This window comes from Salvelinus alpinus, chromosome 10 (genome assembly GCF_045679555.1).
Source record: "Salvelinus alpinus chromosome 10, SLU_Salpinus.1, whole genome shotgun sequence".
NCBI lineage: Eukaryota > Metazoa > Chordata > Actinopteri > Salmoniformes > Salmonidae > Salvelinus > Salvelinus alpinus.
This window is the reverse complement of record NC_092095.1, coordinates 16664538-16678941: the sequence shown is the minus strand read 5'-3', so window position 1 is coordinate 16678941 and position 14404 is coordinate 16664538. Positions and strand designations below refer to the sequence as shown.

Sequence of the window (14404 nt, the reverse complement as noted above, 5' to 3'; positions counted from 1 at the left end):
ACTACTTGGGGAGCAGAAGGAAGCCACAGAGTAGAGCCAGCATACATATTACTACTTGGGGAGCAGAGGGAAGCCACAGAGTAGAGCCAGCATACATATTACTACTTGGGGAGCAGAGGGAAGCCACAGACTAGAGCCAGCATACATATTACTACTTGAGGAGCAGAGGGAAGCCACAGAGTAGAGCCAGCATACATATTACTACTTGGGGAGCAGAGGGAAGCCACAGACTAGAGCCAGCATACATATTACTACTTGGGGAGCAGAGGGAAGCTACAGAGCAGAGACAGCATACATATTACTACTTGGGGAGCAGAGGGAAGCTACAGAGCAGAGACAGCATACATATTACTACTTGGGGAGCAGAGGGAAGCTACAGAGCAGAGACAGCATACGTATTAATACTTGAGGAGCAGAGGGAAGCCACAGAGTAGAGCCAGCATACATATTACTACTTGGGGAGCAGAGGGAAGCTACAGAGTAGAGACAGCATACATATTACTACTTCTCCTCCTTTAGTTTACCCATTCTACCTCTCTCCATCATGCCTTTCTCTCAATTCCGCGTCTCTCCATTCAACTTCTCTCTTTTCTCTCCTCTGCTCTACTCTCCGTCATTACTCAGTGAGGCATGACTCTTTCCTCTTTTTTCTCCTCCTCTTTCTCCCCTACTCATTCCCTTATCCTCCTTGTTCTCCTCCTCTCTCTCTATTCCCTTATTCCATTAACCAGGCAGGGTTTATTCCTCTTCCTCCCTACTCTCCTGTCTCCTCCTTTCATCACTCTCACATATACAGTCAGGCAGGACTACACCGAATCTCTCTCTATCCCTCTCTCTCTCACTCGCACTCTCTCTCTCTCTTGTCTCTCTCTCTCTCTTTCTCTCACGCTCTCTCTCTCTCACTCACTCTCTCTCTTGTCTCTCTCTCACTCTATCTCTTGTCTCTGTCTCTCTCTCTCTCTCTCTCTCTCACTCTCTCTCTCTCACACTCTCTTTCTATCTTTCCCTTAAATAGCAGGCCCCATGCCTCCCACCAGAGAGAAACAAACAGGTCGAGAGAGAGAGAGAGAGAGAGAGAGAGAGAGAGATTGAGGGAGACAGAGAAAGAGGTGAGACGGGGTATGAGAGTGTTGTTTACTTAAATGAATCAGCGATCTAATGGAGGACTAGACCCATGTAAGAGATAAGTGATACAGTACAAAGCCATTAGAAGCTCACACAGATGCATCACAGGGTGTACCAGGGGCCTATGGAAAAAAACGTCTTTGGTCGTCAGAACTCCCCACAACAATAGTAAGCTAGGGACATTTTGTTGGTCCCCACGAGGTCAAAGGCTATTTCTAGGGGGTTTAGAGTTAAGGTTAGAATTAGTGTTAGGATTAGAATTAGGTTAAGGGTTAGGATCTAGGGTGAAGGTTAGAATTAGTGTTAGGATTAGAATTAGGTTAAGGGTTAGGATCTAGGGTGAAGGTTAGAATTAGTGTTAGGATTAGAATTAGGTTAAGGGTTAGGATCTAGGGTGAAGGTTAGAATTAGAATTAGGTTAAGGGTTAGGATCTAGGGTGAAGGTTAGAATTAGTGTTAGGATTAGAATTAGGTTAAGGGTTAGGATCTAGGGTGAAGGTTAGAATTAGTGTTAGGATTAGAATTAGGTTAAGGGTTAGGATCTAGGGTGAAGGTTAGAATTAGTGTTAGGGTTAAGGTTAGTTGTACAGACTGTGTGTGTGTGTGTGTGTGTGTGTGTGTGTGTGTGTGTGTGTGTGTGTGTGTGTGTGTGTGTGTGTGTGTGTGTGTGTGTGTGTGTGTGTGTGTGTGTGTGTGTGTGTGTGTGTGTGTGTGTGTGTGTGTGTGTGTGTGTGTGAATGGAGGGAGTGTGTTAGGGTCTGTTTGTTTGATTAACACAGCCGAGTGGATTTGAGAACATTGAGAAAATAACAATTGTACACGCACACGCATGCACATCAACACACACACACACACACTCTCTCTCTCTCTCGATAAAACAATGAAGACATTTCACCATTTAAGAATCAATGTCATGATGTGTTCAGAAACCATTACCATTTTAGCCGTTACCCAGCTGCTCCAAATGGATGCTGAACAGAAAGATGGGATGATTTCCCTTTTAAAGCACTAAAAGTATTTCTGATGTTAATAATATTATTTTATATACTGTTCAAATGAAAGTCAGCCTCTTTTAAAAGGAAAACATTGCACAATCACACATGACATCACAAGACAAAGGGTATGCTATATGACTCTATGTGTCGTCCAATTGAATGAAGGATAGAATACCTTCATTTAACCCCAGAAAACATGTGTGTGGCATTTAGTATAAAATGAAAATGAGATTAAGTACATTTAAATATCACAATGGCGTATTCTATATAGTGAAGATACAACAGTCCATAAAACTAAAGTATGAATTTCCCATATAGACATTCTATATAGTGAAGATACAACAGTCCATACAGCTAAATTATGAATATCCCTTATAGACTAGAAAGAAAATAACAGACTGATTGGAATAGATTTGTATTTGTCCATTATTCAACAGAAACATGTATTTTTGCTGACAGCCCCCAACCCCTTGATGTACACACACTATAGGCAGTGGGCAGCACAGGGTCAGCCGCAAAGCAGACGATACACAATGACTATCATGTCATATAATATTCTTACAAGACAGACAGTATTTCATGTTATATACAATCTTATTACAAGACATACAAAGCTCTGCCTAGCCATGGCTTTACCATCCGTTCATAGAGTGTCCTTGATAGAATATCAGAGATGCTTCTCAAATCCTTCTCAAATCCTTCTCAACCCTTCTCCATCCTTCTCCATCTTTCTCCATCCTTCTCCATCTTTCTCAATCCTCAACCCTTCTCCATCCTTCTCCATCTTTCTCCATCTTTCTCAATCCTCAACCCTTCTCCATCCTTCTCCATCTTTCTCCATCCTTCTCAACCCTTCTCCATCTTTCTCAATCCTCAAACTTTCTCAATCAGGACTCAATTCTTCTCAATCCTCAAACCTTCTCAATCTTTCTCAAGTCTTCTCCATCCTTCTCAATCCAGACTCCATCCTTCTCAAATTCTTCTCAACCTTCTCCATCCTTCTCAATTCTTCTCCATCCTTCTCCATCCTAAATCTGGACTCAATCGATAACACACACTTTAGACGCTCCGTAAGGAAATGACTAAACAACAGAGGAAGTCTGCAGGATGATGCATCGCACACACACACATGCATGCACACACACGCACACACTAACACACACACACACGCGCACATACTTGTTCCTAGGAATTTGACCCTCATCATCAATAGGCAGGATTATCCAGTTCCATTAAAAGAGAGATACACTGAGTCTGAGAAGTAGGGAGGGGAGAGAACTCAGCAAGGCATGGGTATGTGAGACAGAAGAGAGGGGAAGAAAGACTGAGGGTCTGAAAGAGGTAAGCGAGAGACAGAGAGAGTGATGGAGAGACAGAAGGGGGTGAGGGAGAGGTGAGTGGAGAGAGAGGTGAAAGAAAGTGTGGAGAGAGGTGAAAGAAAGAGGTGTGTGTTTGAGAGAGAGAGAGGGGGGAGAGAGAGAGAGAGAGAGAGAGAGAGAGAGAGAGAGAGAGAGAGAGAGAGAGAGAGAGAGAGAGAGAGAGAGAGAGAGAGAGAGAGAGAGAGAGAGAGAGAGAGAGAGGGGGGGGGGAGAGAGAGAGGTGAAAAGAGGAAGCAGACATTCTTGTCTGAGTGATGGTGTACAGGACCTTGAACAAGGGTTAATGGACTATATCTGTTATTAACACACACACCTGTGCACACACACACACCTGTGCACACACCAAGCCGTCTGTCCTCCTGGAAGAAACACCATGGTAAAGGCCACAGTACTCCCACTAAGACAAATGTTGTTATTACTCCCTGCCTTTGCATTCAATTTGTTTCTTAAGCCGCTTGAATACCTAATTCACCCATTTACAGGGCTAGACGGAGTGAGTTAATCTCCACACTCCTTCCCCTGACTACAGCAGTCCCTTTATCTTCACCCATAGAGCGAGAGGAAATACAGGACGTCTAGAGGACGTAGAAGGAACCTGTAAGTGTGACAGCTAAGAGCGTTGTTTGTGCCGTTTTCGGTCTTTCACATGATACCGTTGGGGAAGCTGTCCAGTTCCCTAGTGCTGAAATCCATGGCGCTTGCGTCATAAGCAAACACGACTAATAGCCCACATTTCAGGTGAAATGTAGGCTGTGCCTATACATTCAGCAGAATAGTTTTTTTTTAAATGAAAATAAATAACACCATCATCTACAAATGAGGAAATACAGGGCCTGTAGAGACCTAGTTTGTAAAAGCTGGTGTGTATGTCACGCCCTGATCTGTTTCACCTGTCCTTATGATTGTCTCCACCCCCTCCAGGTTTCACTTATTTTCCCCAGTGTATTTATCCCTGTGTTTCCTGTCTCTCTGTGCCAGTTCGTCTTCTATGTTTCCAAGTCAACCAGCGATTTTCCCGTTCTCCTGCTTTTTGCATTCTTCTTTTTCTAGTCCTCCCGGTTTTGACCCTTGCTTGTTTCTGGACTTTGTACCCGCCTGCCTGACCATTCTGCCTGCCTTGACCTCGAGCCAGTCTGCCACTCTGTACCTCCTGGACTCTGATCTGGTTTTGACCTTTTTGCCTGTCCATGACTATTCTCTTGCCTATTCCCTTTGTATTTATTAAACATCTTGAACTCCAACCATCTGCCTCCTGTGTCTGCATTTGAGTGCCCTGGTTGTCTGTCTCTATTGGCAGGCCAGCACTAACAAACAGGGCTAAAATGGGTCACATCAGAATGCAGGCTACTCTGATGGCAGATCAACTGCACTACCTACTGACAAGATAGAATGGTGAGGGGTGACTCCAACTGAAAGAATGGTGAGGAGTGACTCCAACTGAAAGAATGGTGAGGAGTGACTCCAACTGATAGAATGGTGAGGGGAGACTCCAACTGATAGAATGGTGAGTGGTGACTCCAACATATAGAATGGTGAGGGGTGACTCCAACTGATAGAATGGTGAGGGGTGACTCCAACTGATAGAATGGTGAGGGGTGACTCCAACTGATAGAATGGTGAGTGGTGACTCCAACATATAGAATGGTGAGGGGCGACTCCAACTGATAGAATGGTGTGTGCTAACTCCAACTGATAGAATGGTGAGTGCTAACTCCAACTGATAGAATGGTGAGGGGTGACTCCAACTGATAGAATGGTGAGTGGTAACTCCAACATATAGAATGGTGAGGGGTGACTCCAACTGATAGAATGGTGAGGGGTGACTCCAACTGATAGAATGGTGAGGGGTGACTCCAACTGATAGAATGGTGAGGGGTGACTCCAACTGATAGAATGGTGAGTGGTGACTCCAACATATAGAATGGTGAGGGGTGACTCCAACTGATAGAATGGTGTGTGCTAACTCCAACTGATAGAATGGTGAGTGCTAACTCCAACATATAGAATGGTGAGGGGTGACTCCAACTGATAGAATGGTGTGTGCTAACTCCAACTGATAGAATGGTGAGTGCTAACTCCAACTGATAGAATGGTGAGGGGTGACTCCAACTGATAGAATGGTGAGTGGTAACTCCAACATATAGAATGGTGAGGGGTGACTCCAACTGATAGAATGGTGAGGGGTGACTCCAACTGATAGAATGGTGAGGGGTGACTCCAACTGATAGAATGGTGAGGGGTGACTCCAACTGATAGAATGGTGAGTGGTGACTCCAACATATAGAATGGTGAGGGGTGACTCCAACTGATAGAATGGTGTGTGCTAACTCCAACTGATAGAATGGTGAGTGCTAACTCCAACATATAGAATGGTGAGGGGTGACTCCAACTGATAGAATGGTGAGGGGTGACTCCAACATATAGAATGGTGAGTCTTCCGACCCCTCCTGTCTCAGCCTCCAGTATTTATGCTGCAGTAGTTTATGTGTCAGGGGGCTAGGGTCAGTCTGTTATATCTGGAGTCTTATCCGGTGTCCTGTGTGAATTTAAGTATGCTCTCTCTAATTCTCATTCTCTCTTTCTTTCTCTCTCTCGGAGGACCTGAGCCCTAGGACCATGCCTCAGGACTACCTGGCTTGATGACTCCTTGCTGTCCCCAGTCCACCTGGCCGTGCTGCTGCTCCAGTTTCAACTGTTCTGCCTGTGGCTATGGAACCCTGACCTGTTCACCAGATGTGCTACCTGTCCCAGACCTGCTGTTTTCAACTCTTTAGAGACCGCAGGAGCGGTAGAGATACTCTTAATGATTGGCTATGAAAAGCCAACTGACATTTACTCCTGAGGTGCTGACCTGTTGCACCCTCGACAACCACTGTGATTATTATTATTTGACTCTGCTGGTCATCTATGAACATTTGAAAATCTTTACCATGTTCTGTTATAATCTCCACCCTAAAACCCCGGCACAGCCAGAAGAGGACTGGCCACCCCTCTTAGCCTGGTTCCTCTCTAGGTTTCTTCCTAGGTTCTGGCCTTTCTAGGGAGTTTTTCCAAGCCACCGTGCTTCTACACCTGCATTGCTTGCTGTTTGGGGTTTTAGGCTGGGTTTCTGTACAGCACTTTGTGACATCAGCTGATGTAAGAAGGGCTTTAAAAATAAATTTGATTTGATTTGAATGGTGAGTGGTGCCTCCAATGTATAGAATGGTGAGTGGTGCCTCCAATGTATAGAATGGTGAGGGGTGCCTCCAATGTATAGAATGGTGAGGGGTGACTCCAACGTATAGAATGGTGAGTGGTGACTCCAACGCATAAAATGGCGAGTGGTGACTCCAACGTATAGAATGGTGAGTGGTAACTCCAACGTATAGAATGGTGAGGAGTGACTCCAACTGATCGAAAGGTGAGGGGTGACTCCAACGTATAGAATGGTGAGGGGTGACTCCAACGTATAGAATGGTGAGGGGTGACTCCAACTGATCGACAGGTGAGTGGTGACTCCAACGTATAGAATGGTGAGGGGTGACTCCAATGTATAGAATGGTGAGGGGTGACTCCAACGTATAGAATGGTGAGTGGTGACTCCAACGTATAGAATGGTGAGGGGTGACTCCAATGTATAGAATGGTGAGGGGTGACTCCAACGTATAGAATGGTGAGTGGTGACTCCAACGTATAGAATGGTGAGGGGTGACTCCGACATATAGAATGGTGAGTGGTGACTCCAACGTATAGAATGGTGAGGGGTGACTCCAACTGATCGACAGGTGAGTGGTGAGTCCAACGTATAGAATGGTGAGGGGTGACTCCAACGTATAGAATGGTGAGGGGTGACTCCAACTGATAGACAGGTGAGTGGTAACTCCAATGTATAGAATGGTGAGTGGAGACTCCAATGTATAGAATGGTGAGTGGTGACTCCAATGTATAGAATGGTGAGGGTGACTCCAACGTATAGAATGGTGAGGGGTAAGTCCAACTGATAGACAGGTGAGTGGTGACTCCAATGTATAGAATGGTGATGGGTAACTCCAACGTATAGAATGGTGAGTGGTAACTCCAATGTATAGAATGGTGAGGGGGTGACTCCAACGTATAGAATGGTGAGTGGTGACTCCAATGTATAGAATGGTGAGTGGTGACTCCAACGTATAGAATGGTGAGTGGTGACTCCAACGTATAGAATGGTGAGGGGGGACTCCAACGTATAGAATGGTGAGGGGTGAGTCCACATCTGAACATCAAGTTCCTTTTTTTCTCTCTTTTTAGGGAAATATAATGTAATAGTTTAATATAATGTAATAGTTTAATATAATGTAATAGTTTAATATAATGTAGGTTATGTAATAACATTTTAAGTAATTTATTACTTGTTGATGATTTCAAATAATAGTGAATGATAGGATGTCAGTGGTCACGTTTCTCCCTCGGACTGTCATTCTATAAGCTATTAAACCTCATCCCCCTCTCCTGCATGACAACCGCTCTCCAGCCCTTCCTCCCTCCATCGTTTGTCCTGTCTCCTTGAACCTTTTCCAGTCAATGTGTTCTGACTGGTGCTCATTAGGGCTGGGATGATATCGGGATACACGTTAGTATCATGGCAAGGAAACAAAACACAAAGCTGATGTAACTTCTTTAGGAAAACATCCCTAATGTTGGAAACAAACATTGTCATATTGTCATCCAGAATCACATGTATTTATTTTCCAAGCTATAGCACACAACATTTCACATACAGCAGGTTTTTAAAGGACCAAAGTCTCTGGTCTTTTTCATGTTAGATTTTTTTGCCATCCAAAAAATATCGCAATACTAGTTTCGTCCCGGCCATAGTGCTAATAGGTACACATTAACTAGAATAACTTTAGACCCTGCTCCCTATCTCTCTCTGTTGCTCTCTCCCTCTCCCTCTCTCTCTCACACACAGACACACACACACACGTGTATGCCGTGGTAGTTGGACATTGTTAAAATAATTATCCTGCATGGGTTGTCACTGTGCATTTACCCAACCAGGGATTGGCTGGTTCCCTTGACAAAGCATAGATTGCATCATCTTGGTATGCATGTCCCTATATGAAACACTGAACAGGGATATCCCACATTGAATCTCTATTAATGAGTGTTATTATGGAAAAACAACGTTTCAACATTACATTCAGATGAATATGGAGTTATATTCTACTCTTGTAATACAAGGGACAGAAACTACTGTAAGGGTTGTATGAAAGCTAGTCCCAGAGTCAGTTTAAGGTTCTTTCCTAGTCTTGTATTGTACCAGGGCCAGAGGGTTGTATGAAAGCTAGTCCCAGAGTCAGTTTAAGGTTATATCCTAGTCTTGTATTGTACCGGGGCCAGAGGGTTGTATGAAAGCTAGCCCCATGCAGAGTCTGGATGGTCTGTGGATCTGATCCTGTTATCTGCTCCAACACCTAATCCCTGGAGAGAATCACACACACACGCAAGCACACACGCAAGCACACACACACATACACACACACCCAGTTTTTCCCTAGAGAGAATCCTGGTAGAATGGAGTTTTTATCAAACACTAGTAATCAGGTAGAGAGGAAAAAGAAGGCAGAAAATAGAAAAGGGTGAGGGGGCAGGGAGGGGGGAGGGGGATGGGGTAGGGGATGGGGTAGGGAGGGGGCAGGGGGGTGGGGTAGGGGAGGGGAGGGGAGGGGAGGGATAGAATGAGGTAGAGCAAAAATGAAAGAGGGGAGCTATAGAATGGAGAGAGAGCGTGGGAGATAGAGGGAATGGGGATGGAGAGAGAGCATGGGAGATAGAGGGAATGGGGATGGAGAGAGAGAGAAAAGGAAAGGTGGATCAGTGGTGAGTGGGAGAGAGATAGAATGAAGGAGAGAGAAGAGGAAGGGAGAGGTAGAGAGAAAAAAAGGAGAGGATAGAAGGGAGGAAGAAGAATCACAGAGAGAAAGAGAAAGAGAATAATGAATAATAACATCTGCATAGTAAGCAGTAACTTACTTATTATTACTGTTATTGTTATTACTGTTATTGTTATAACTATTATTATTGTTGTTTATCATTCCAAGTAGTAGTGATATGGGTGTTAATGGTAATGATAGCAGTTTAGTGATGGTGGTGGTGGTAGTAATGGTAATGATGATAGTAGTTGTAGTACTGATGTAATGGTGAAGATGACCGTTATTTAGTTCTAAGTTAGTTATAGTTTAATTTTCCATTTATGTTTTTATATTTATTACATTACATTCTACTATTGACTGTTACCATTTTATTGTTATTATTTTCGTATTATTATTAACTGCCATTTTATATTATTATTTGTTATTGTTTATAATTTTATTACAATGTATATTGTATACATTGTTGCTTTGGCAATATTGACACAATGTTTTTCATGCCAATAAAGCAGCTTGAATTTGAATTTGAAAGGGACAGTGTAATTTCCAGAGAGTGAGAGTGAGTGAGTGAGTGAGTCAATGAGTGAGAAAAAGAAAAAGAGAGAGAGAAAGAGAGAGATTGGAAAGAATTAACAAAAAAACAGAGCAAACTAGAATGCTATTTGGCCCTAAACAGAGAGTACACAGTGGCAGAATACCTGACCACTGTGACTGACTCAAAATTATGGAAAGATTTGACTATGTACAGACTCAGTGAGCATAGCCTTGCTATTGAGAAAGGCCACAGTAGGCAGACCTAGTTCTCAAGAGAAGACAGGCTATGTGCACACTGCAACACAAAATGAGGTGGAATCTGAGTTGCACTTCCTAACCTCCTGCCAAATGTATGACCATATTAGAGACACATATTTCCCTCAGATTACATAGATCCATAAAGAATTCGAAAAAACAAACCCGATCTTGATAAACTCCCATATCTATTGGGTGAAATACCAGTGTGCCATCACTGCAGCAAGATTTGTGACCTGTTGCCACAAGTAAAGGGCAACCAGTGAAGAACAAACACCATTGTAAATAAATTATTTATTTTCCCTTTTGTACTTTAACTATTAGCACATCGTTACAACACTATATATACATAATATGATACTTGAAATGTCTCTATTATTTTGGAACTTCTGTGAGTGTAATGTTTACTGTTCATTTTTATTGTTTATTTCACTTTTGTATATTATCTACATCACTTGCTTTGGCAATGTTAAAACTTCTTATGGCTGCAATCCCGGTAACGGGATCGATATGACAACAGCCAGTGAAAGTGCAGGGCGCCAAATACAACAGAAATCTCATAATTAAAATTCCTCAAACATACATGTGTTGAGACCATTTTAAAGGTAATCGTGTTGTTAATCCCACCAAAGTGTCCGATTTAAATTAGGCTTTTCAGCGAAAGTACCACAAACGATTATGTTAGGTCACCACCAACTCACAGAAAAATTCTGCAATTTTTCCAGACAGAGAGAGGAGTCACAAAAAGCACAAATAGAGATAAAATGAATCACTAACCTTTGATGATCTTCATCAGATGACACTCATAGGACTTAATGTTACACAATACATGTATGTTTTGTTTGATAAAGTTCATGTTTATATAAAAAAATCTGAGTTTACATTGGCGTGTTATGTTCACTAGTTCCAAAAACATCCAGTGATTTTACATAGCCACATCGATTCAACAGAAATACTCATCATAAATGTAGATGATAATACAAGTTATACACATGAAATTATAGATATACCTCTCCTTAATGCAACCGCTGTCAGATTTCAAAAACACTTTACGGAAAAAGCAAACCATGCAATAATCTGAGACGGCGCTCAGAACAATAGTCAAATTAGCTGCCATGTTGGAGTCAACAGAAACCAGAAATTACATGATAAATATTCCCTTACCTTTGATGATCTTCATCAGAATGCACTGCCAGGAATCCCAGGTCCACAATAAATGCTTGATTTGTTCGATAATGTCCGTTATTTATGTCCAATTGGCTACTTCTGTTTGCGTGTTTGGTAAACAATTCCAAAGTCACGAAGCGCGTTCCCTAAAAGCTGACTAAATGTCCAAAAGTTCAGTAACAGTCAGTAGAAACACGTCAAACGATGTATTGAATCAATCTTTAGAATGTTGTTAACATAAATCTTGAATAACGTTCCAACCGGAGAATTACATTGACTTCAGATGAGCGATGGAACAGAGCTCCCTCTTATGTGAACGCGCATGGTCAAAGAATGGTCAGGTCATGGCAGACCTGACTAATTCCCTCTCATTCGGCCCCCCTTCACAGTAGAGGCATCAGACAAGGTTCTACAGACTGTTGACATCTAGTGGAAACTGTAAGAAGTGCAAACTCATTCATATCTCGCTTTGATTTCAGTGGGATCTTGGTTGAAAATCGACCAGCCTCAGAATTTCCACTTCCTGTTTGGATTTTTTTCAGGTTTTTGCCTGCCATATGAGTTCTGTTATACTCACAGACATAATTCAAACAGTTTTAGAAACTTCAGAGGGTTTTCTATCCAATACTACTAATACTATGCATATATTAGCAACTATGACTGAGGAGCAGGCCGTTTACTCTGGGCACCTCTGTGCCCCTTTCATCCAAGCTACTCAATACTGCCCCTGCAGCCACAAGAAGTTAACATATGTTTCCCATGCCAATAAAGCCACTTGAATTGAATTTAACTGAATTGAGAGAGAGAGAGAGAGAGAGAGAGAGAGAGAGAGAGAGAGAGAGAGAGAGAGAGAGAGAGAGAGAGAGAGAGAGAGAGAGAGAAATGGCAGTGCAATGAATTAACAGCTAACAGTCTGGTTTCCCTGTTTCTGAGTATGATTAATCTCCCGACCACACACACTCACAAACACACAGCTGCATAGATGGAGTAATAATGAGATATTATAAATAAAACCCAGGAGGGCCGTTAACTGTAACAGCTTGCAGGACCAACATTACTATTTAAAATGCTTACAGTAGTGATCAGATTTGGTAGTGTCCTGATCCATAGGGTTGACTAAAACCTCTACGGTTTTATAACAGGGTTACTACTCCTGGAGAGAGCTATACATGGGTGTGCTATGGTCCTGTGGATCATATAGAATCGGGTATGTTACTTAGAGCAGGGCGGCTGGAACCAACCGACATAACTCTAAACAAGCTACAGACATACACTACATCTCCAAAATAATCTAGTCGGTCTGCAATGATAAACACATAGCTTTAGCTAGATAGGTTACACCGCATGGACGTTGACAACATCAACAAAATAAATGTAAGTGGCAACCAATCAAAGCATTAAGTTCCACCACCACTAGCATGTTTTTCTCATAGGCTACCTTTTCCGGGTAGGCGAGTATCCCTTAACCGAGCCTTGACAACAACACCAGACCCGTTATAATAACATATAAGACAATGTACCTTCGGGGAATATGAGGGAAATTGTATGGAGCGTCCTAGCTGCTGCGTCGCATAAATATATCTACCCACTAAACACGCACGACAAAATACAGTCAGTTGACAATGAACCCATCTACAAAATAGCCAAAATGTTCATAATGGCACCAAACATTATTTCCGTGCGTCAGCGGTCGGTTCTCATGCCCTGTCTTCCACAGTTCCCTGCCCCGAGATGCCCCGCGAGTCACCACCAGCTCAAATGACGATGAAACAAACCGGTAACTTACGTGCTGAAGGGAGAGCACCGTGCAAGCTGCTGAAACTGTTAAAAATCCACAGCATTGACGTTAACGGGAATGTTAAAACCAGCCCGGGACTTCGCCGGTGCATCTTAGCGTTGATAAAAGACTGAAAACGGAATAAATTAAAGTGTCGGAGAAATATATCCGTTCAGTGCGAGACACGGCTTTCCTGCCGCTCGAGAGCTACAGACTGGCGATGAGAAGACTATGCGCGCGCGAATATCTCTATCTCTTCTTCCCACCCACCAACCCACCCTCCCTCCCTCCCTCCCTCTCTCTCTCTCTCTCTCTCTCTCTCTCTCTCTCTCTCTCTCTGTGTGTGTCTCTCTCTCTCTCTCTGTCTCTCTGTCTGTCTGTCTGTCTGTCTGTCTCTCTCTCTCTCTCTCTCTCTCTCTCTCTCTGTGTGTGTCTCTCTCTCTCTCTCTCTCTCTCTCTCTCTCTCTCTCTCTCTCTCTCTGTCTCTCTGTCTCTCTCTCTCTCTCTCTCTCTCTCTCTCTCTCTCTCTCTCTCTCTCTCTCTCTCTCTCTGTCTCCCTCCCTCTCTCTCTCTCTCTGTCTCTCTCTGTCTCTCTATCTCTCCCTCTCTCACACACACTCAATATTATAGACTACCAACAAACCATAGCTACTTGTGCCCGCGGTTCCCAACTTTAACGACGTCACCAACAGCAGTACTCGGTGATAGTAAGAGACGGTTCATTACAATATCAATACATTTTTATGGTAGGCAGTACTCAGTGCAGTGTGGACTAGTGTAACTGATGGCTTCTCTGAAAGCAGCTTGGTTTCGTTCAGAGGTCGCTACCCAGTGCTGAATGCTACTGAAGTTGCTCTCAATTCAATTCAAAGGGCTTTATTGGCCTGGGAAACATATGTTTACATTGCCAAAGCAAGTGAAATGGATAATCAACTAAACTGAAATAAACAATAAAAAATGAACAGTAAACATTAAACATTACATTATGTCTATATACCGTGTTGTAACGATGTGCAAATAGTTAAACTACAAAAGGGAAAATAAATAAATATAGGTTGTATTTACAGTGGTGTTTGTTCTTCACTGGTTGCCCTTTTCTTGTGGCAACAGGTCACAAATCTTGCTGCTGTGATGTCACACTGTGGTATTTCACCCAGTAGATATGGGAGTTTATCAAAATGTGATTTGTTTTCAAATTCTCTCTCTCTTTCTAACACTCTTTCACCTTCCACCTCTTCCTGCAGACCATATACCACGGGTATGACAAAACAGTTATTTTTA

The 14404-nt window shown here is 42.9% G+C and overlaps 1 protein-coding gene across 1 annotated transcript in view; it reads right to left on the bottom strand.

Moving 5' to 3' along the window:
- Positions 1 to 13337, bottom strand: part of LOC139531575 (contactin-associated protein-like 2) — a 314450-nt gene extending 301113 nt beyond the window's left edge. Inside the window, exon 1 of the mRNA XM_071328143.1 lies at positions 13133 to 13337. Within this exon, the coding sequence (XP_071184244.1) occupies positions 13133 to 13235 (103 nt within the window). The 5' untranslated portion in view covers positions 13236 to 13337. The remainder of the gene's footprint in view (positions 1 to 13132) is intronic.
- Positions 13338 to 14404: the final 1067 nt, after the last annotated feature.